General features: G+C 33.5%; 3 protein-coding genes across 6 annotated transcripts; 1 reads left to right on the top strand and 2 right to left on the bottom strand.

Annotated features, from left to right (window-relative positions):
- Nucleotides 1-5,294: 5,294 nt before the first annotated feature.
- On the bottom strand, nt 5,295-5,808 carry LOC142630072 (uncharacterized). Its single transcript, XM_075804147.1, has one exon. It carries the CDS (start codon nt 5,618-5,620, stop codon nt 5,432-5,434), a length of 189 nt encoding a protein of 62 aa, XP_075660262.1. The 5' UTR covers nt 5,621-5,808; the 3' UTR covers nt 5,295-5,431.
- Nucleotides 5,809-6,458: 650 nt separating this feature from the next.
- Nucleotides 6,459-9,034, bottom strand: LOC142629982 (uncharacterized). Of its 2 annotated transcripts, none has more exons than XM_075804040.1 (2): nt 8,665-9,034; nt 6,459-7,625 (listed from the first exon to the last, which is right to left on the bottom strand). In XM_075804040.1, the coding sequence occupies exons 1-2, from the start codon at nt 8,804-8,806 to the stop codon at nt 6,625-6,627; spliced, it is 1,143 nt and encodes a 380-aa protein (XP_075660155.1). In that variant the 5' UTR covers nt 8,807-9,034; the 3' UTR covers nt 6,459-6,624. The 2 variants fall into 2 exon arrangements, with proteins under 2 accessions (XP_075660155.1, XP_075660156.1); XM_075804041.1 differs by having other exon boundaries at nt 6,459-7,609; nt 8,665-8,993.
- A 4,634-nt stretch (nt 9,035-13,668) lies between these two features.
- Nucleotides 13,669-20,761, top strand: LOC142628251 (trihelix transcription factor GT-4-like). 3 transcript variants are annotated; one of them, XM_075802316.1, is made up of 5 exons: nt 13,669-14,630; nt 17,630-17,668; nt 19,198-19,329; nt 19,612-19,836; nt 20,174-20,761. In XM_075802316.1, exons 1-5 carry the CDS (start codon nt 14,033-14,035, stop codon nt 20,395-20,397), a joined length of 1,218 nt encoding a protein of 405 aa, XP_075658431.1. In that variant the 5' UTR covers nt 13,669-14,032; the 3' UTR covers nt 20,398-20,761. The 3 variants fall into 3 exon arrangements, with proteins under 3 accessions (XP_075658431.1, XP_075658432.1, XP_075658433.1); XM_075802317.1 differs by having other exon boundaries at nt 20,151-20,278; XM_075802318.1 differs by lacking the exon at nt 19,612-19,836.
- The last annotated feature ends 967 nt before the right edge of the window (nt 20,762-21,728 follow it).

The raw sequence follows: 21,728 nt of genomic DNA, 5'->3' as shown, positions 1-21,728 counted from the left end.
TCTCTTGGCACTGTTTTGGAAATGGAAATAACGAGTACTTTTTAGTTTTTACTACTTAAAAAGCAGGAAAGTACTGAAAAACTGATTAAATATTGCTTTCGTTCAGTGTGATAATTACTATTTGGATTGGCTCGGTTCCGTTGGGGCAAGTTGACTGTTGTCCTGTGACTAGTGTTTTAAATTTTGCAATGATTGCTGAAGCAATCATCTGAGGATGCACGATAAATTTTAGAGCCCACATCGAATACGAATAACTTTAATCGATTAAAATGGATTAAACTTCTTTGTTATATAGTACGACATTCGATTTTTGGGTGCCACATTGAATCAACACATTGTGTATACATATAAAGGATTTTGCTAATGTACAATAATTAATCATTTTTAGAAATATTTTATCGGAAAAAATATTAACAGTTTTTTCAATTATCGAGAAAATATTTTCCAAAATGGATAGTTTAATGTGTGCCTAAATGAAATGAGAAAAAAAGAGTAGAATGTGCAGGGGCGAAGGTACATATATTGTTGGGGGCCAAAACTTTTGAGATCCTCTTATAGTGTTGTATAAAAATAAATTGGGCCCCTACAAATTATAATGATTGGCCCCTCCAAAAAATTTCACAGAACCTTCTTGCTATCTATGGAAGAAAATTGGTCTAGTATAGTTGGATAGGATCTAATACATGAGTTTAGTCTACTCTTAACTCAATTTAAATCATAATAAAAGAGAAAGTAACCAAGTTGCCCACTTACTTGCACAACATGCCACGAACCTAGAGTTTCCAAAATATTGGATAGAAGATAGTCTCTAGTTTTAGAGTTCTAATTAGCTATAAATATTCATCATTTTCACAATTCATGCTATTTTTTTTTTTACTGTTGTTTTGCTTAATTTTATCTTTACTTTGATTTTGGATAATGACTTTCCTTTAAAAAAAATGTCATTGAGATCTGTTCATTGTTAGTTTTTATATTATTTCCCTTTAAAATATAACAATGATTGCATTTAGCCATTTACAATTTCAATATTTAGTTAGTTTCTCAAGTGGACTCCACTCAGACAATACACACACTTTTACCAAAATCTTATAAATCCCTAATTTCTAGGTGTCTTTCTTTTTATTTTTTCTAAGAATAGAAAAAGGACGTTGTTCCTATTGTTTTCAATTTTTAAATGCAATGCACATTGTTCGAATTGGTGTGTTTTTCTTTTCATTCTTAGCCTTCAAATTCATTTATTCTGGTCCCATCATCATCATATTTTCACAAAATTTTATCATTTTCTCACATTTCCAATTTTTTTCCTTATATGTTTTTCTCTCATTATCATCATCTCATTTTATATATTTTAAGTTGATTTTTTGTCTTCCTTTTGAATCTAGGTGCCTTATAAGTTGTACCAACATTGATATGCTTCTATAACAGAATTTAGGTTGCGCTAGAGATAAGAAAGATTCTCAAGTCTTAACCCCCTCCCAATTTAAAAAAAAGGGAAAATTTGTTAAGAATTTCACTATGAAAATGATAATGAATGAAATTTATTTTATGAATGGTCATCATCAAGCACAATTCTAATAGGAGATGCTAAGGCTTTAAAAAAAAAAATCTTTTATATGTTTATAGCAAATTGAACAATTTTTTTAAAAAAATCTTATTTGAGTTATAAAATATTATAAAATGTTAAATTTGACTATTTTATATAGAATATAATTATTGTATTAATTATAAGTTATGACTAGTATATAAATATATAATTCGCCCCCAAGTGAAAAATCCTGGTTACGCCTATGAGAATGTGGTTGTGGTGGTAGTGAAAAGTGGTGTTGACCGGTTGGTAAAGATTCAACACATTGTGAGAGCCACCAGAGCAATATAATAAATGGCATGAAAATTTTGCGATTAGAAAGATATTAATTCCACACTTTTAATTCATGAACAAAATCAATATGTACGAACATGATTTTTTATGCATGAGAATCTAACTTGATGATATAACTTGAGGTGGTACGTTGAATATATAAATATCCTATGTGCATGATGCTACTTTATGTGTCAGATTCCAAATTTAAAAATGAAACACTTATTCCTCTAGGTGGTGCATGGGAATATTTACAGTAATTAAAACATGGCCTTATTACCAAAAATTTTAAAAAGTAAAATAAAATCAAAGGTTAGCTCACTATATAATAACTATTACCCTTTTCATATAATCAATAAATTTTACTTCCATGCATTCATACTTACTTTAAAATCATATTTCAACTAATGGAAATTCTCTCATGGGACTTAGTCAAAAATTTCAAATTTCACATATAAAATGATCAATTTGTCACTGAACTCCATAGCAAGCTATTATGATGTCAATTTTTACTTTATGTATAATATGGAATTTTCTGAACTCGTAAAATACTTAATATCTCTAAAATGGCCATCTCTTCTATTTGGAAATTTTTTGCCCTAAAATGAGAATTTTCCCATGATTACAAAAATGAGATATCTACCTACGATATCCATGAAGTTAACTACCCTAGGAAATCTCCTTCAAGTAAGAAAAGATTAGATAGCGGCACTCACTAGTCACTACATCCTCCTTAAAATAAGCTAGGCCTTTTTAAAGATACAAACTATAAACGCATCTAGAGTCTAGATTTGGAGATTTATTGTCATCTAATCAAATGTCTAGATCCACAATTTGATCCTTTCACAAATGGGCAAGGTTTAGATATAATTCTTTTAAGTATTAGTTCTGTTATATTCAAACACATTGTTGTATTAACAAGTCACTAAGAATGATTAAATTTAAAACTGTACTCAAAGATTTGCCTTTGCATATTATGATTATCCCCTTTATTTTAAGAAATTTGAAACATTCAACAATTGGATATGCTACTGCTTACCTATGCTCCAGAAAGCTAATGGCCAAAGCTGCCAAGAAAATTACCATAAAAATTTACAGCCCAAGCCTTTTCCAGGTCATCCACCTTATTCCAGTCATTGTCAAACAGCGAAGCAAGTTTCAATCTTGCATCTGTTTGTCACGTTGTGTGATTCACAGGTTGCCTTTATGACCTTGTAGTACACAGATGATAGAACAGCTGATGACAATAAAAGCCAGAATTAACTCTTTCAGGCTTTTTGAGCTGATTACAAGTACAAGATGTTTTGCGTTTTGCCATTCAATTCTGAATGCTGAATGAGTTCTCAAAGTACATAAAAAGATGGCAGATGTTAACATTTAATAGTCCTCTATTATTGATTATCTCTCTGTCAAGGACAAGCCTAGAAAAAGAAGTTACAAGTAAATTATGAGAAGTACCACTCAGAGTAGTTAAAATATTGATAAGGGATTGAAAAATTTAACACGGTACTGGTGGTAACTTTCATCCACAAAGGCATTGTTAGCAACAACATGAGCACATACCAATTATGTAAGAACAAGCTAGAACATGAACAGAGAAGAAGAATAGATTTTGCAGCTTCTACAGTAATTTGGTTGACTTTTTGAATCTTCGAAGACAACAAAATTGTTTTGAGTGTTTATATATAGTTAAAAGAGGAAGGGGAGCAAATTGCATTTTGAAAATCATCTCTTTGTGTGTCTAATTTGGTGAGTAAAACATAATGCTTAGTAATTTGATAGAGTCGAATTAGTGTCAATAATTAATTATGTGTGTGCATAGTTGATATAGTTAAGAGTACTGGAAAGTGGAAACCGATTACACTTTGAAAATCATCTCTTTTTGTCTGTGTATATTTTGGTGAGTAAAACTTGATGCTTAGTAGTTTTGACAGAGCCGAATTGAAAGAATTATTTTCGTGTCAATTCATCATTTTATTTTTCTTTTTCAAAGTTGATTTTTTCCCCTGTTTTTAATTCGGGTTGAAATTAGGTACCAAATTGGATATGACAACAAAATGTGGTTATATTAGAGAATTTTTAGGACTTAGGAGAGCCACAAATTTAAGAGTCAAGAAAAATTATTGCTAAATTTAGTATATGATCAATCATAGATGATTTTCAGAATTAAAGAAAAATTTTGAGCTACATATATTGATAGGTGGTTAAGTTGAAACTTGAAATATGGTTAAGTTGAAACTTGAAATATATTAAGAAATAATTTTTTTTCTTTTATTTATATTTTGTAAACACTAAATGAAAATTAGTTTTATTTTAATTTAGTGTTGAATATGAATATAATTCTCTTTCTTAAATGTTCTTTTTTTTTTCTTTGTGCTTTAGCCCCAAAGATGAAATTTCGATTTCGTCCCTTAGATGATGGTTTTTTTTTTAAGGAAAATGAGGAAGAGAGGAAGAGGGATCCGAATCCTAAAATCTCCTAATGAAGAAGAGCATGTTATGCTATTGAACTACAATGCTCTTAACCTAATAGGTTCTAGTTAGCTCAAATGATAAATAATAAATCTGCAGTTTGAATCTCATTTAACCCAAATGTCAATTAATACCCTAGAATATTGGTAAGAGCAATCATTATAAGCTTAACGCTCACATGAGGGGCTTGCATCTTACATATGGTAATTTATGGCATTAATGACCGTGAATATATGGAACAAGAACAACCATACTACGAATATAATAATTTTTACACTCAATTTCACAACTTTCTAACTTGTGTGACTATAAGTGGTTGACGAAAAATGATAACACTTAATTGGCTTAAAGTATCCATCACTCATAGTCACATAAGTCATCAAGTTATAAAATTGAGAGTGCGATTGAGTGTGTCTCCATAATGATTCGGTGAGGATTGTTTTCTTTCGGAGTTGATTAGTTCAGATTGTAGGAAACAGCTAATTATGTGACAAAAGAGGCGTGATAGAAAAGTGGGTCTGTCCAAGCCTGGCTCTTCTCCATGAACAAAGTTATGGCCAATAGCTTCGTCTTTATTACGAAGGAAAAAGTTAATTATCCAAGTCATTCGAAACCCATTATTCATGTTTTTAATGCCAACCACGGAATATCTTTGAAAATTTTTGAACGTAATCATGGTAACACGCATAAGATAAGAGGGCTTTGTAAGCAATGACAACATGTGCACATACCTTGCTTGTGCCACCCTTTAAGAAAGTCCAAGCAAGCATATGAACAAAGAGAAAAGAAAACACGAATGGTTGAGTAATGATGAAAGCTAGAGATAATTGAAGTAATCAGCTCTATAAAGCATAAACTATATATGTGGTAGCCTATCATTAGGCTTTTAACAATGTAACTCATGATACAAATAAAATTAAAATGGAAAAGAAATTGAAAAAAAAAAAAAGAATAACAAAAAGAATGGAGGATAGATTATAGTTAAATATTATTGAATCATATATGAAGTGACAGAGACCCCGGAAGCAATATGGGAGGGTGAAGCCTATAGAATGTATCTTCTTTTGTAGCAAAAGAGGCCTTCATAATCACAAGCAGTCCTCATTGTTTCTGAGATTTCTTGCGGATATCTTTCACCCATTTGAAATTTAATATTGACTTCCCAATCTTGCTCCCTTTAGACCCATCCTTGTTCTTCTTCTTGTCATTCTCTGATGCTGCTGCTGATGATGGTGGCGGGGGATCGGGGTTATCGTCCCATTGATCAGCCCATGAAAGTCCAGAATCCATCTCTCCTTCTTTTATTTTTTTCTAACTCTCTTTGAATTTCCTGAATTGGAACCTTTTTAGATAAACAGCTTTAGAAGTTTGTTTTAAAATTCATTTGCTTATTTTAGGCTCATGTTGGCTTAGCCCTTAATTGGACGGACGCAAGGAATAAATTTGGTGGATGGTGGTTATTTTGGATGAACAGCCATCGAAATTTGCTTAAGCTACCAGTTGCTTAATCAAAGTTGCTTAACTCAATTTGATTCTTAACGTGGTCAAATCCTTTTCTTTTGACTAAAGGAATGAATTTGGTTATTTTGGTGAACAAGGGATGTCCCTTCATGTAGCCTTTTTGACTGGGTCTCTGTTGCTCAAGGCAATGATCAAATCTACATCTATGCCAAACCTTACATTTGCCTAATTATCTCAGCCACTAACTTAATTACTGGCTAAATTAGGAGAAAATACATCATGTATTCGGAGCATGTTTCTTCCCTTTCACATGAGGGTGGATCTCATGCGTGTGGGGTCCACCTTGATGCGAAAGGAGAGATGCATGCTTCGGATGCATGGTATAACTCCTCACTAAATTGTGGGGTCCACCGCGACATGAGAGGAGAGATACATGCTTTGGATGCATAGTATACCTCCTCAATAAATTTTAGGACAGGTTTTTGTTCTTAAAGTGAGATTCATTTTAACTGTTTTAGAAAGCAAAGATTATCGAATAAAGGGACTTTCTAACTTCTTATTAACTTGTTTGCTCCAACAAACAACTCATCCTCTAGATAACAGGTTCTAACAACTCCAACAACACGAACAACAAAACTAACTGCAAAACAGGGACCCTGAATTCCAATTTGTTTGCGACATAATGAAAAGAAAAATATCTTATCAATAAGATTTGTAAGTTTACAATGAGAGCCAATAAACAAATACATGGAGAACCAATGGAATACAGATTAAAAATAGGGAGCACCAAAACAGGAGTCATTTGCTTAGCCTTTTTACTTGGGCATACATTATCACCTATAAAATTCAACATGACCAGCAATCTCCCTACACAACAACTTTGATTCACTAGCCAACTTCAGGCTCTTGACAATGGCAAGTCCTGTTTGTTTGTGTGTAGATGATGGCTTATATGACATGGCTGCTTCTTTGCTCCCCAGCAACAGAGCCCCCCTGGCAGGAATCACATTTTCCCACCAAAATTCACGTAAAATGGCATGTATCATATCCCAATAAGCACGGTCTCTATGTACACGGAATATTGTGCTTCCATTTGGTGTCCAGCAATACAAATCAACCCATTCTCTGTCCATTATCTCCATTTGACCCTGCACTTGAGGCATGTAATAGAATGGCATAGTTGACCAAGGCAGACCAGTCTCGGGCTTCCCCTTGTTATATGGGCACTTTACTTCCAGGATCCCACCTCCTGGAAAGCAACCAAGAAGACCATCAGGGGAAGCACCCATCCAACCAAAACGCTCCTCTGAATGAGTTGCAAACCCTAATAAGCTCACCTCACGACCTGTGATGCTTCTGTACCGGTCTATAGCCTCTGCTTCATTGAGCACACCCCACTCCATGGCACACTTTTTAGAAGTTTCCACAATTTCTACTTCTGATTCAAAGACTTTCTCATGCCAGAGCTCAAAGCGACGGGTTCCTTTCCAAAAGCCCAAGGCAGTGCTGAAAGTGCTTGTGGTCAGCTTGTCCTTGCGAAGGGCAAACCATTCTTCTGAACGTTGGGGAGCCTCAGATGGAGTAAGTTGTGCAGCCAACACCAAAGATGAGGGTGGACGGCCAATGAGAGGAGCAGTTGGAGAGATCAACGTTGACTTGCATGTGGAAATGGTTTTCAGGATTCCATTTCCATGCTTTTCTTTTGGAGACAGCAACAAAATTGATTGATGGTGAGTGCCACATGGTCTAGAGACACAAACATTGCTCATTGCTGAGATAATCATACAGTTGATAGCAACTTTATTTCGATGAAGGATCCTACAAAGGCCACATACTGCTTGAAAGTTTAGTTGAAGAGTTCAGCAAAAAAAATTTTAGGAAAATCTTCCTACACAAGATAATATTGTAGGAGTACAACATACTGAGAGAAATAGAGAAATGATTTTATAAAATTAAAACAAATAATTGATCTAAAATAAATATGAAAGGAAGCATTATGTGCTACTGCTAAACCACTAACAAGGGGTGTCAATGAAATCAACAGGCTGGACAAATGCCTTTTTATTTCTTCACTCTCAAGCAACCTTTCATCGAAATAAGCATATTTGATAAGCAAGGATTTGCAAAAGATTTTTGTGTCAAAGTAAAGAATTGAATTTATCATTCCTTATCCTACAGCAGCATTATGCAATTCCTTTTCTGGGAGAAGAACCTCGTAAAACAATGAAAGTGTATACTTGACTAAGCTATATTGATACAGGCCAAAACTATGAATCTGAACCCTTCATGTTCCAAAGGAAAGAGCCACTAATTTTAGTCACATATGGCCCATGCGAAATACATGTCAACACTTGGCAATGACATAGGCAAAAATTGATCGTTTCATGTCAATTCACCTAACCTTTTCTCAAACATGAATTTTATCACGTAACTTGATGCACTTATCAACTACGTTACTCTAACAGTGACATTCCCAGGACTTGTCAAGCAACTAGTTTCGCAAATAAACATTGCAAAAAAGAAAAGAATAACTTATTTGAAATTTGCTGCAAATAATCCTCAACCCTCAATAGTTAGAAACAAATTATTCACCCCCCAAAATAACAACTTTCTTACCCATAGCTAAGTTAATCTAATTGGAGGTTTTCAATAAATATACCCCACAGACCAAAAAGCAAAAAGATAAATTAAACAAGCAATTACTTCCCTTGTTTCCATTAGTGCCAATTAGAGGTTAATACAGCACACAAACTAAAATGGGCATGAGCACAAAAGCAAATAAACCAATCCCTGACAATCAAACAACACTAATTACTCAGCAGATAAGAGCAAAAAAAAAAGAAAAAAAGAACGCAAGGTGTTTGATTTAATACCTGAGAGAGACCTAGAGTTAAAGGAATTGACTTTGGGGAATGAAAAGGCAGAGGGCGGGCTCAGAATGCAAGTGGGTCCTCCATTATTAATCCAAAAATGGGAAGCTTTGGGTTGAGAGGAGGCGGCTTGAATGAGCTTCATCGCTTAAAGTTTGCTCACAATCATGACCAAAGCCATGAAAGAATAAGAAGATAAAGTTAGCAAATTACTGTAAAGTTCAGGTTTTTGTGCAGCTCAGTTTGAGGCTATGGCGGTAGTTGAATAAGGGCTTTCGCTGCAATTCATGGATGAAGAGAGGGAGAGAGAGAGAGAGAGCGAGACTGAGCCTATCAAATGATTTCAGATGCGCAACGTTTTGGATACTCATGCAATACGCCGTCGTTGCGATATTTTTTGTTTTAACTCTTTTTCACTTTTTCTAATATAAAGATTTTTTTTTGGGGTGTAAATTATTATTATTTTTTTCAAAATGATAAATTACTTTTTTCAACATAAAGTATTTTATTCCAACCTCAAAGCAGTGGTGGAGCTAAAATTTTAGTTTAGAGGGGACAAAATTAAAAGACGGTATTAAAAGTAAAATTTATCTAAAAAATATTAATCAATAATAATAACAAAATATATAAACAGTTGTAAGCAAATATGAATATATTTCATATTATTAAAATAAATAAACAAAAACAACCAATTCATAACTACTAAAAAATTTATAAACTGATGGAGTAAAAATATGATTAGTGTTACTTAAAAATATAATGAATAAATGTTTGAAATTATTTTTTGTGATTGGTGACATGCCAATTTGTAAGATATAAGTAGTAAAATTTGTAATATCTCTAGTATCATTCAAAGATAAAATGCTGGGAAAAGTATCATAAATAGTAAAAATGGTGTAAATAATGATAAAAAAAAAAGTGAAATAGGTGGTTTGGTCACTTTCAAGTTTCAACAAGTAGAAGTTTTTTTTTTTTTTTTTTCCTCCATGTGGCTACTAATACAAAAAAAAATTAGGAGTCAGGGGGGCAAATGCCCCCCTCTGGTTCCGCCAGTACCTCCAAGTTAGAAATTTTTGTTTAAAATTTCTATCATATATACTTATTTTTTCTATTAACACTATTGAATATCACATTACTAACTTTTTTTTGAGAAACAGACACACACATATACAGGAGAGAGGAAAAGGGGTTCTAACACAAAAACATACTACAACTTTACTCAAAAGTCATACATTACTAACTTGTTTCAATGAAATTTGAAGTTTAAGTGAAACTTACTATAATATCAAAAATAAAAATAAATTTACCGAATATTTTAGGATTTAAATAAAACTAAATAAAAATAAAATTTTATTAAAGGAAAATGGTTAAAATATACTATTGAATTAATTCAAAACTAGAACATCATATAGGTAATGCTAAGTAAACATTCTTATTTTTAATGACCTTTTTATGGCTAAGTGGTATGTGTGTGTGTATATATATATATATTTTTCTCTCTCTCACACTTGGATATTTAAATTTTAATCCATTTTAAGTGTTACATGGTAGAATTAGGTTAATATTATTATAGATTCTCAAAAAAAAAAAAGGTTCATATTATTATTATTCTATCTTTTATCTCAAAAAAAGGTTTATTAATTTATTTGAAACTAAAATGCTAGTAGTAAAAAAAAAATGCTCATAATAGTTTTAATTAATAACTTTTTTAAAGACAAAGCTACAAAGATGATTTGTATATAAAAAGTAGACCATAAAAAAAAATTCACTTACAAAACTAGTCAAAAAAAAAAAAAAAGAAGCAAAATTTCACTCACCTTTTTTTTAATGAGAAACAAACAAATTTTGATTTTTAGTCTGAGTAGACCTCTGGATATATGTTGGACTAAAACCTGTATGACCAACTGGCTCCATCATGTACAGCGCCACAACAATCCATTTAACAATTGGCATTTCTTGGACTTCTTTTGAAGGAGCCATTTCATGGATTTTAGTATGAGTTTTGTTGAACTTTGAACAAATATGACTTCTTTGGATTCAGATTTGGCGCAATAAAGAATCAATTGAAAGTTAAAAATTCATTTTTAACCTTAACCTTAACCCTTAGATTATAAATTTTTTTAACCCGTCAGACTTTTACATCTCATAACTATAAGGTAATTTGACCATGTAATTATTGCATAAGATCCAAATCTAACCAGTTTTTATTTTAAAAGATGATAAATTGGAAGTCAAAAGTCTTGTAATTTGATAGAATTATCTAAACAACTTGAGTTAAAATGCTCCTCTTCGGCTCTTCCATTTGTTGTTAAAAAAGTTTTTTTTTTTTTTAAGAGAAAAATGGAAATGGTGTCATCAAATTGATTTCAAATTCCTAATGCATTCACAATCAGCTTCGTAATGCCACCGCATACCTTTGGTGTGATGGTCACTCCACAAGTATAAGTGCTTGTAGGGTGTGGGCGCAAGGGCCGGGGTTCAAGTCTGTAGAAGGGAGCTTCACACACCTATACACTTAGATTAGGCTAGAGTAGAATTCTATCTTGTATAAAAAAAAAAAATCAGCTTCGTAATCATCTAAACATCATTATTTATTCTAAACATTAACAATGTCATAAAATTTAGTGCAATTAAAAAGATAAATGTTTAGTGCATTCTTAATTGTTCCATTTTCTCAAATATTTTAAATGTATTAAATGAAAACGTTCATATTCAAATTCTCTCTCTCCTCCTATCAAATTAAGAAAGAAAAAAGATAAGATATTTACTTGATATTTGCAACATATTAATTATCTAATTGATATAATTTCTTAAAAAAGTAAAACTTCTGCTAGTCTAACCCTTAGAGTCTTGGATGTCAACCCCAAAAAAAAATCATTTTGAACAACAATTCTTTTCTTTTGGCAAGTAGTAAATTTTTTATTTAGTAACATTGGTACAAAAATAAGGGTTTTACTAAAAAAAAGTATATACATCTTTTATGGTGGAGACATTTATAGTTTTCCTTATAGTATTCATAATTGAAAATTATTCATATTCTTTTGGCAGGTAGATGTGCCCCTTTAGCTCTTTTATGGTGGAGACATTTATAGTTTTCCTTAAAGTATTCATAATTAAAAATTATTTATATTCTTTTGGCAAGCAGATGTGCCCTTTTAACTCAATAGCATTAGGCGTTTTGAATGAAGATATTCAAATTTCCAATCTCTCGTTGCATTGCAAGTTTTTTAACTGTCAAACTATTAACAAAAACATATTTTATATATAAGAGAAAGTTTAGCTACAAAATTGGTTGTACCTTGAAACTCCAACCTTATTCAATATATTTTTATTGAAGGTGAATTTTGACAGATCCACCATTGGGTTACATCTCTTCTTATATTCTCCATGTTTACAAAATTTCTAGAAAATTAAAAATTTATAATTATATCATCAATAAATTGTTTAAATTGTAAACTTTTATAGTTTAAAATTATGCATAAAATATAAGCTTATAGATCATATAGTAAATAATATCCGATTGATACAAAATTTGACATATGTGTTAAGAGCATAAAGAACATGCAATATAACGGTTAAATTTTCAAAATATGAAGTAATATTTATTTTATTAAGGAAGATTGTAGTCTTAAACTACAACTAATTTTGTAGCTAAACTTGTCCTTATATATATATAGACACGCGCGCACACACACACACACATATATATATATATAGGATCTTGTTAATGGGGTTTTAAAATTTTTTTTAAAAAAATATAGTTTTTGTTACTAGAAATTTTTTTGAGTAATGTTACCGGTATAAACTATTTTACAATATTTTTATAAACTGTTGATATAACAAATTCTTATTGGTACTCACATGAGCCCATCACTAACATCATTTTTTTACTTACCAATAACCATCTATTACATTAGTAATTGTAAAAAAGTTTGTAAAATAGTTTATGCATGTAGTATTACTCAAAGAGTTTCTAAAAATATTTCTTAAACTAATGCACTTAGGATATTCCTTAACTTTTTTCTTTTTTTATATATATAAAGATTGGATCAAGATAACAAATGGTATTAGGACATTTGTTATTGAACTATTTTAAGAAAGTTTTGATATCACTTTTATAAAAAATATAAAAAATTATTAAAAAATCAATTGCTTTTTTATTTTCCCATAAATTTTTTATTTATTAAAACTTTGTTAACTTTTTTCCATATATATATATATATATATATATATATATATATATATATATATATTGGATAGTTCTTCCTTGTGGCTCTATGCCTAAAATCGTCCAATAAAAGTTAATAGAGTTTTCAAGGATTTTTTTTTTCAAAATAACCTTAATTTGCAAATAATTTCGTGAGTAAGCGCATTTTCAAAACTATTTAGCAAACTAACATCTCGAGTGCAACCAAGTCGATTTTGGAGTGCTAAATTGAGTCCACTGAAGTCGATTTCCTATACAAGTTGAGTTTGTAGAACTCGATTTCTTAGCAAACTCGAAAAAATCCAAAGAATCCAGATGCAACAACAACAAACCCAATGACAATAAACCCAACGACGCAACAATACTCCATCAATAACAACAAACCCAACGAAATTCAGAGAATCAGAGAGAAACATCAACAATCAAGAAACCGAAAGACCTAAAGAGAAACATCAACAAACCTGTCGCCGCCACCTAGAGCCTTTGCCATTGTCGTCGTCGCCTGGGTTTGATTTTTTGTTTGTTTTTTTGGCCTTAGTAGTTTGAGTTTGTTCTTCATGGGAAGAAGAACGTTGAAAATCGAGCCTTACAAACTCGATTTGTATAGTCCAAAATCGACTCATTTGTATTTAAGATGTTAGTTTGCTAAATAGTTAACTTATTAAATAGTTTTGAAAACATGCTAACTAACGAAATTGTTTTCAAATTTGTGTTATTTTGAAGAAAAAAAAAACCCGAGTTTTCAAGGATAGTACATAGGAGGAGCTGAAATGAACAGTTGAACACAAGAAAGAAAGAAAGAGAGGAGTCCATTTCAAGTTCAACCGATTCCCCCATTTCTCCGCTAATCAAACACAAAGCTTTTACTTCACGCACTTCTCTCTCTCACTTTTTCTCTCTCCCTTAGCTCACAAGGACGCTTGTTTGCTAAAACCCCAAAATTACCGTTTGCAATAAAGTGAAACCAAATCCAACAAAAGAGAAAAAAGAACCGCACTCATCTTCAATCCCCTTATTGCAACAACAAAATGAACTTTTTTTACTCTCACTCCCACTTCCTCATCTCAATCTAATTCTCACTCTCACTCTCACTCTCACTCTCTCTGAGGCATTTTCACAAAGACCTACATCAGAGAAAAAACACAAGAGCCCACCACTATCACTATGTACTTGTCCGAGAAGCCGCGCCCCATAGACTTATACAAAGAAGAAGGTGCACGCGACATGATGATCGAGGTCGTCTCCAATGGCGGCGGCGGCGGCGGCGGCGGCGACCTGGGACCTCACCACGCTCCTCAACCTCACCCTCACGCTCACGCCCACTCTCACCACCAGCACCAGCAAATGATTCTCGGCGACAGCAGCGGCGGCGACGAGGACCATGAAGTCGAAGTCGAAGTCAAGGCTCCCAAGAAGCGAGCCGAGACGTGGGTCCAAGACGAGACTCGTAGCTTAATCTCTCTGCGAAGAGAAATGGACGGCTTGTTCAACACTTCGAAGTCGAACAAGCACTTGTGGGAGCAGATTTCATCGAAGATGAGAGAAAAAGGGTTCGATCGATCTCCCACTATGTGCACCGACAAGTGGAGGAACTTGCTTAAAGAGTTCAAGAAGGCTAAGCACCAGGATAGAGGCAGTGGGTCTGCTAAGATGTCTTATTACAAAGAGATTGAAGAGATTTTGAGAGATAGGAGTAAGAATGCACAGTACAAGAGCCCCACTCCACCTAAGGTTGATACCTATATGCAATTCTCTGATAAAGGTACAGTTTTTGAGCTTTGTTTTTGGCAGAATTGGAAGTGGATATTGACCAAATTTTACTTTTACTTTTTTTGGTAGAGGTATTTGATTTGAATATGTGTTTCTGGATGTGGGTTTTATTGGGTAATGCCTGATTTGTGTTATCTGGGTGTATATGATTGGGATAGATAACTTACAATATTTTTTGTGTTACTTGAGATTGCCATGTGTAGTGTTTGCTGTCTTATGGAATAATTCTATTAGAAGCTATATTTAGAGGCCTTGGAAATGGGTATAACAGATTAAGTTGAAAAAGCAAACCTACCTTATCGAAGCATGCTCTTGAAATTGCTATTTTTAGTTATTCCTCATTTGCAAATATATATTGATAGTCACATGTTGACTCTTTCTGCAAGCCCAGTGTGAGACATTACCCAGAGTGTTGTCTGCAATGTTATAGTGCTTACTTTGAGTTTTCTGTACACCGCATACTTTGGTTTTCATATTTGGGTGGGTGGTGGGTGGTGGGTGGTGGGGGGGAACTGGGTGGGTGGGTGGGTACTGAGTGTGGGGGTATGTAGCTCAGTTTGTGGTGCAAATGTATGTTCTAGTTCTGTTTAGAAACCAGGATATCTCATCAACGTTACTGGGTGTAGGGGTATGTAGCTCACGTTTTAGTGCGAATGTCATGTTCTAGTTGTTTTTAGAAACAGGATATCTCATCAACCTGTTAAGGGATTCATAGATCAATGTACTTGAATGAAAATAATTTTCTTCCCAGTTTCATATGCATGTCAAGAAGGGAAGTCCATGCTAATGACCATTTATCTGCCTTGGCTTCTTGACTAGACTTGTCCCTTTTACCTTATTTTTCCCTAAAAGCTTACATTTTATTGGATTTCAAATCACTAGGTCTCAATTTATCTACAGGAAAGAAGTTCCTTTTGAATCATGAAATTATGTTTTTTAGTTTTAAACCTTGCCTGTTTGCAATTGTCTGATCTGAATGGAAAATGAATGGGGACTATCATTTCTGATAACTCACATATCTTGTCCTTTCAATTTCCTTCCACTCGATGATTATGACAATTTTCTCTTCTGTCTTTTTTAAGAGTAAAAAATACATGGACAGTTTTAGAGCTTTTTTCATTAGCAGCCTATATGTTGCTGATTAGTCAATTTTAAATGTTAGTATTTGTGTATCAATAATGATTCTTTCTGCAAAATGGTTCTTTTGGGTAAACAATGTTCAGAAGATTCTCACTCCTGTGATTGCGTATTCTTACAATCCTTGTGCCTTATTTGGCTCTCTGATTATCTGTAGTGAACATGCGAGACTGGATGATGCAGAGCATTCGGCGATTTTAATTGTTTCCGAATGTCATATGCTCCTGTGTATCGAGAGCATCTGTAGCCTCATCATGTAGATTATTGAATACACATCTATGGATATTAGGATAATGGATAGATGACAGTAACCACGTTGGATAATTTTCATACTGACTGATGCAAAATTCTTATATTTTTGGATTTGGAATATCTAAAACCCTTTATCCTTACCTTTCAGATCAAGTGCTTAGTTATTCTTCTTATGCCCATACAATTTCATTATATTATAAGCTGCTCTGGCTGTTCTTGCTCCCATTCCTATCCACAGTTGAGATTGTTAACCTCTGCAAATAGTGAAAATACATCTTCTATACAAGACCAATTTTCTAATAAAAAATTTCAGTAGGATCTGTGATGGATTACCTATATAAAAATAAGGAGCATCTGTGATGGATTAGTGGACTTGATTGCCTAAGTTTCTTTTAATCCTTCTAACACCATGGTCACGGCATTAACAGATAGTTGATATTCTGGCTATGTGGGTTAACTTTCTTCAGTTCTTCTCCATAAAGGAAGATTTAACATCTCTTCTTTTTGAAGTAACCATGGCTCATCCTGTTACTCTTAACTCTTATCATTGGTAATAGTTGAGAGGGGATTACAATGGCTAAGATTAAGCTTGGAACTGATAGCTACAGTGCTTTGAGTTGGATATTACTGGAAGTTGCAAAATGGTTAGAAAAGCCGTTTTGCATCTCAGTTGAGCCGACAACCCTAAGGGGTGTACATATGAAGGAGATTTAGATGCACTTTTCAATAATTTAGTTCTTGATTTTGTATTTCTGTCATTTTTACTTCTGGTGAAGTCCAATATAATGCGACGCAGAAGTGGGATCTCCAAGCAGTCGTATATAAATGTTTGCATGAAAGACATTCCTCCTGGTCAGGAAGTCAGGAATCTATTGTGAAGTCTAGCTGAGCTTGTTAATTTTTTTGCTATTGTTAGATTAACGTTTTTGTTAACCCAGTGCTAGTGATTTATGGATTTGGAGTACTTTGCTCATGTAAGTCTGTCTGATTTATTCTCCTGAATGCTCCCAATGACCCAATATCATAAGTTTTTAACTGAAATTTTCTAAATGGGGAGCCAAACTTTATGAAATATGGCTTCTGTAGTCGGTTATCTTTAATAAAATCTGAACAAGGTCTCATGCTTTTGAATCGTGCCATTCTAATGTTTGCTGAAGCAACACATGGCATTTGGGATTTCCTGTGCATGATTTAGTTGAGCATCCTTTTTTACCTTTTTCTTTTATTTTTTTTTAAAACACTAGTTGAGCATCCTTTTATGTTCTACTTCATTAGTTTGTTGCACACTTTCATATATGATTTACATATTTCCACTGCTTGGGCATCCAGTAACTAGTGTACTAAATGTTCTTTACAATTGGTTTCTTGAAATTCGCAACACCTTACCTTCTGGTTTAAACTGCAGTTTATATGGTTGTTTATATGTATTCACTTTTTTCTTGTAATAATATAATAGGCAACATGGATAAATCTTTTAATTGTATGATCTGACATGGTTCAAAAACATGTATAAATCTTTTAATTTTATTATATGACATGGTTCTGTTATTATGAACTGGTGCCAATATGGCAAACTGCTTAACTCATTTTGTGCTCACCCAGGTATTGAGGATGCTGGCATTTCTTTTGGACCAGTGGAAGGTATGGAGATATTTGATTGTCATTCTTTGATTTACATTTTATGTTTCTTTCTATCATATTTACTGGCTTGCTGGATTTTTTGTTTTTGTTTTTGTTTTTTGCTTGGGTTGCTCATGACTAGTGTGGATCTTTAAGTTTAGTGGTTTTTGTTTTATTATGTTTTTAGTTGTGCAGAAAAAGGAAATAAAAAAGGAAATTGCACACCATTCTTGTTGCATGGGACATGCATGTTCACATGCTCATTGTTGTTTGAATTTTAGTCTACAATAAAATATGGCTATATATTGGATGGAATCGCCAATGACCTCTAGGTCAAGTGGCATTTCTGAGTATTTTTAACGGAAACGTCCAGCATTTGAATTCCCCCTCCCTCACTTAAAATATATTAGAAAATATATATTGGATGAAATCACCACCGCTACCATAAACAATCATTTAGCTTTGAATTATATTATTTTATTGTGGATGCTGAGCTTTACATGTTAAAGGAAGTGTGAAGTATTCTCTACCCATTGTCAAGATACAGAACTCTTTTAAAGTTGTGATTACAAATAATTGTAATGAATCACCTATCATTAAAGAATTAGTTGCATGTTGAGACATTAAATCTGGGTTTTGGAAGTTTAGTTTATAAAAGAGCTCATTTCATATCAGCCCCTTATTCTTTGGTCTACCATTGTTACTTGATGACAGCTACACATAATGCTGATCTGAGTTTTTACAGAAAAGGTTTCTTTGTCATCATTGGCTGCTTCTTTTGTTTTTTCAACTCTGTAAATGAGTGAGTTGGTATAATAGCAATTGAAGCTCCTTATGCCTGGTTCTGTTCTCCCCTAAAAACAAATACCCTTATAAATGAAAATAGAAGAAATGGAGAAATGAGAGCAAAAAGGATAAGAATTAGCCATATTGGGGTAAATGATTTATGGACTTGCACTTACCTAGTTTGATATTGACTGAACTTGATTTTCTGCATGGATATACAGATGCAGTACCACTATTTGTAATCAGCATTTCTGTTGTCTTTCTTCAATGCAAACACCATTTTTCATTTCCTGACTTGAGACACTTTATTGGAGGGTAGTTAAAATGTATTGCCAAAGTTCTCTTGATTATCTCCTAGTTATTCTCTCTATGTTTCTCTAAGTTTTGAGTGGATAATTTCTTTACTTGTATTGATTTGTTGTTTAGGTCTAGTCCACTTCAATAATCCATAGAACAATCTATTAAGGTCCAATAGAGAGGACAGAGGCTTGACGATACTACTGCCTATATCAGAGTTCAGTATTTTGTTGATACTTACCTAAGTATATCATACAGCTGAGACCTGAATACTTTGACGCAAAGCAATCATCTGAATTACATGTATCTCTGGTTGTTTAGATACTTTTGCACAGCCTTTTTTTTAATTATTTTATAATAATTATTATTATATACTTTATCTGTTTTGGGAGAGAGAGGTTTCTTTATTATCTATGTATCTCAAAGAAAAATGTTTTCCCCTCCCATTTAAGTTCCTTCATGTGCAGCTACTGGCAGGCCAACACTCAATCTTGAGAGACGTTTGGATCATGATGGACATCCTCTTGCCATTACCACAGCTGATGCAGTTGCAGCAAGTGGTGTTCCTCCTTGGAATTGGAGAGAAACCCCTGGAAATGGTAACTTTGCAGTTAATCTGACTGTTTTGAAATTATCTTAACAGACATCTTTATTTGTGACTTCTCCTTCAAGTTGTGGATAAGACGATGAGTACCATTTTGTTAATAGTAAGAACATTTTGTTTATGGGTGGAATGTCCTCTGTATGACCTGCCTAAGTGAGTGAGATCAAGGTCACTACTATGGATCATGAGCCTTTTGACTTCTTTTCTTTTTGAGAGGACAATATAATAAATGATTTCTTTATGTTGACTTTATAGTTCTCTATTCCCTTACTTGTAGGCGGGGAGAGTCAGTCATATTGTGGGAGGGTAATATCAGTCAAGTGGGGTGATTACACTAGAAGGATAGGTATTGATGGCAGCACAGATGCCATCAAGGAGGCAATAAGATGCGCTTTCAGGTTGAGAACCAAACGTGCGTTTTGGTTGGAGGATGAGGATCAGATAATCCGAAGTCTTGACCGGGATATGCCTTTGGGGAATTATATGCTTCATCTTGATGAAGGTACAATTATATGTGGTTTCCATAAAGGTCATTATGATTCTAAATATTTCTCAAGAAAAGGATCACCCCAAAAAAATAAAAGTTGAAAGGTAGCAGCTTTTATTGATGGGATTAATTATCACATTTCTTTTTGTTTCACCTTTTCAAGAGCTGTAGTGCTGTTACGAAATTGGATCTTTCTAATGAAGTATGTTCCCTATAGCCGCATTCCCTAACCCAGCATAATAACTTTAAGAGGTCGACAATAACCTGGAAGAGTTGTAAATATCTTTTTCCCCTTATGCTGAGCAATTTTTTTGATTGGGGCTAAGCAGAAATGTTGAACTCCTAATTGCAGGATTAGCCATTAAAGTGTGTCTTTATGATGAGTCCGATCACATACCAGCAATGCATACTGAAGATAAGATTTTTTACACAGAAGATGATTACCGTAATTTTCTGTCTCAACGAGGCTGGTCATGTCTAAGGGAGCTTGATGGGTATCGAAACATTGATAGTATGGATGATCTTCGACCTGGTGCAATATACCGTGGTGGTGCCATATACCGTGGTGAGAGTTGAAGACAGCTCATCATTGTCCGGATGGAGGGACCTCATTCTGTTTTCTTCTTGATATGAATGCGACCGGCTTGGAACCGTCTAGCCCAGTTGTGTATAATGCTGTTCTCCGGTTAATTTGGTTAAATTCTTACACTGGAGGGACTTTGTTATTCTGTTTACCATACCTACTGATCAGGTTCCATGTTGCTTAGTTGTAATTCAGTATTATATAGTAGCACATGGAAAAAGGCCTGTTGCACAAATTCTGATCTCTATGTATAGTGGCCTGAACAGTTTGTGTGTAAATATGTATTTCCAATGACAACAAAGGGTTTCCAAGTTCATTACCAGTAAAATCATTTTTCCCACTATCGATTTGCTGCTATTTGCTTTGCCGATTCTGGGCTAATGTATTAGTTGCTATTTGCGTTGGTGTGTTTCTGAGCATGCGGTATTACTGGTTCTTGAAAATGAGCACGTTACTAAACCTGTTTCTTGAAACCCGTCATTAATGTTCAAAACTATTCGTTAACAAGTTTATGTACACAGGTACAACATGCCTGGGAAGAAATACATTAAAATTGATTAAATTTAGAGACAGGTACAATATGACGGGGAGAAATGCAATATGCCTGGGGAGATTGTTCTAATTACATTTTAGACTCAAAAAGCTACTATCTTTAACAACTTACTTTACAAACACCTAACAACACTTGAGAATGAAAAAGAGAAAGGTAGTGAGAGAACTGAGTTGAGAGAGAGAAAAAAACTAATTAATATTGAGAGGAATGGGGAGTGGGATAGAACTGGAGCCACCATTGTGAGAGGAGAGAGTTGTGAGTTGTGACAGAGGAGAGAGAAAAGAGGAGTAAAAGAAGAAATTAATAAAAAAATGTAGCAACTTACTGTACTAGAATTTTTTAAGTTTGGCACTACTAATAAAGAAAAGTTTTTTGGTGTTTAAGTTGTTAAAATAGCTATTTTAACGCACCAAAAAACATATCAGTGGTGCCCAAACTTAAATTTTTTAGCAACTTGCTATATGTTAAGTTGCTACTAGTGCTTTGGTTGCTACCATGGTTGTCAAAATTGCGATCTGGATCGTAGGATTGCATGATTTTACGATCCCACCTCATCAAAACGTTTAGAATCGTACTAGGATCGTATGAGATCCTACTAATTCTACCGATCCTGTCAAAACATCAGTTTTTGGTTTTTATTTTTTATTTTTTATTTTTTTTGAGGGATAAATTTTTGGTTTTGATGAAACTTGGGTTTTTATTTTTCTATGTTGTGATGGAATGTCTTTTTATTTTTATTTTTTATAAAATTATGTTAACCTAAGCAAATTT

This window comes from Castanea sativa, chromosome 3 (genome assembly GCF_040712315.1).
Source record: "Castanea sativa cultivar Marrone di Chiusa Pesio chromosome 3, ASM4071231v1".
Lineage (NCBI taxonomy): Eukaryota > Viridiplantae > Streptophyta > Magnoliopsida > Fagales > Fagaceae > Castanea > Castanea sativa.
The sequence above is the reverse complement of the archived record's forward strand: the minus strand, read 5'-3'. Positions and strand labels throughout refer to the sequence as shown.

Bases quoted from the DNA above. Each gene is read 5' to 3' on its own strand.
- LOC142628251 (XM_075802316.1), top strand. From the start codon at position 14,033: ATGTACTTGTCCGAGAAGCCGCGCCCCATAGACTTATACAAAGAAGAA. The intron at 17,669-19,197 runs GTATGGAGATAT...CTTCATGTGCAG, and splicing joins TTCTTTTGGACCAGTGGAAG to CTACTGGCAGGCCAACACTC. The intron at 19,837-20,173 runs GTACAATTATAT...TCCTAATTGCAG, and splicing joins TATGCTTCATCTTGATGAAG to GATTAGCCATTAAAGTGTGT.
- LOC142630072 (XM_075804147.1), bottom strand. From the start codon at position 5,620: ATGGATTCTGGACTTTCATGGGCTGATCAATGGGACGATAACCCCGAT.
- LOC142629982 (XM_075804040.1), bottom strand. From the start codon at position 8,806: ATGAAGCTCATTCAAGCCGCCTCCTCTCAACCCAAAGCTTCCCATTTT. The intron at 7,626-8,664 runs GTATTAAATCAA...ACTTTCAAGCAG, and splicing joins TAACTCTAGGTCTCTCTCAG to TATGTGGCCTTTGTAGGATC.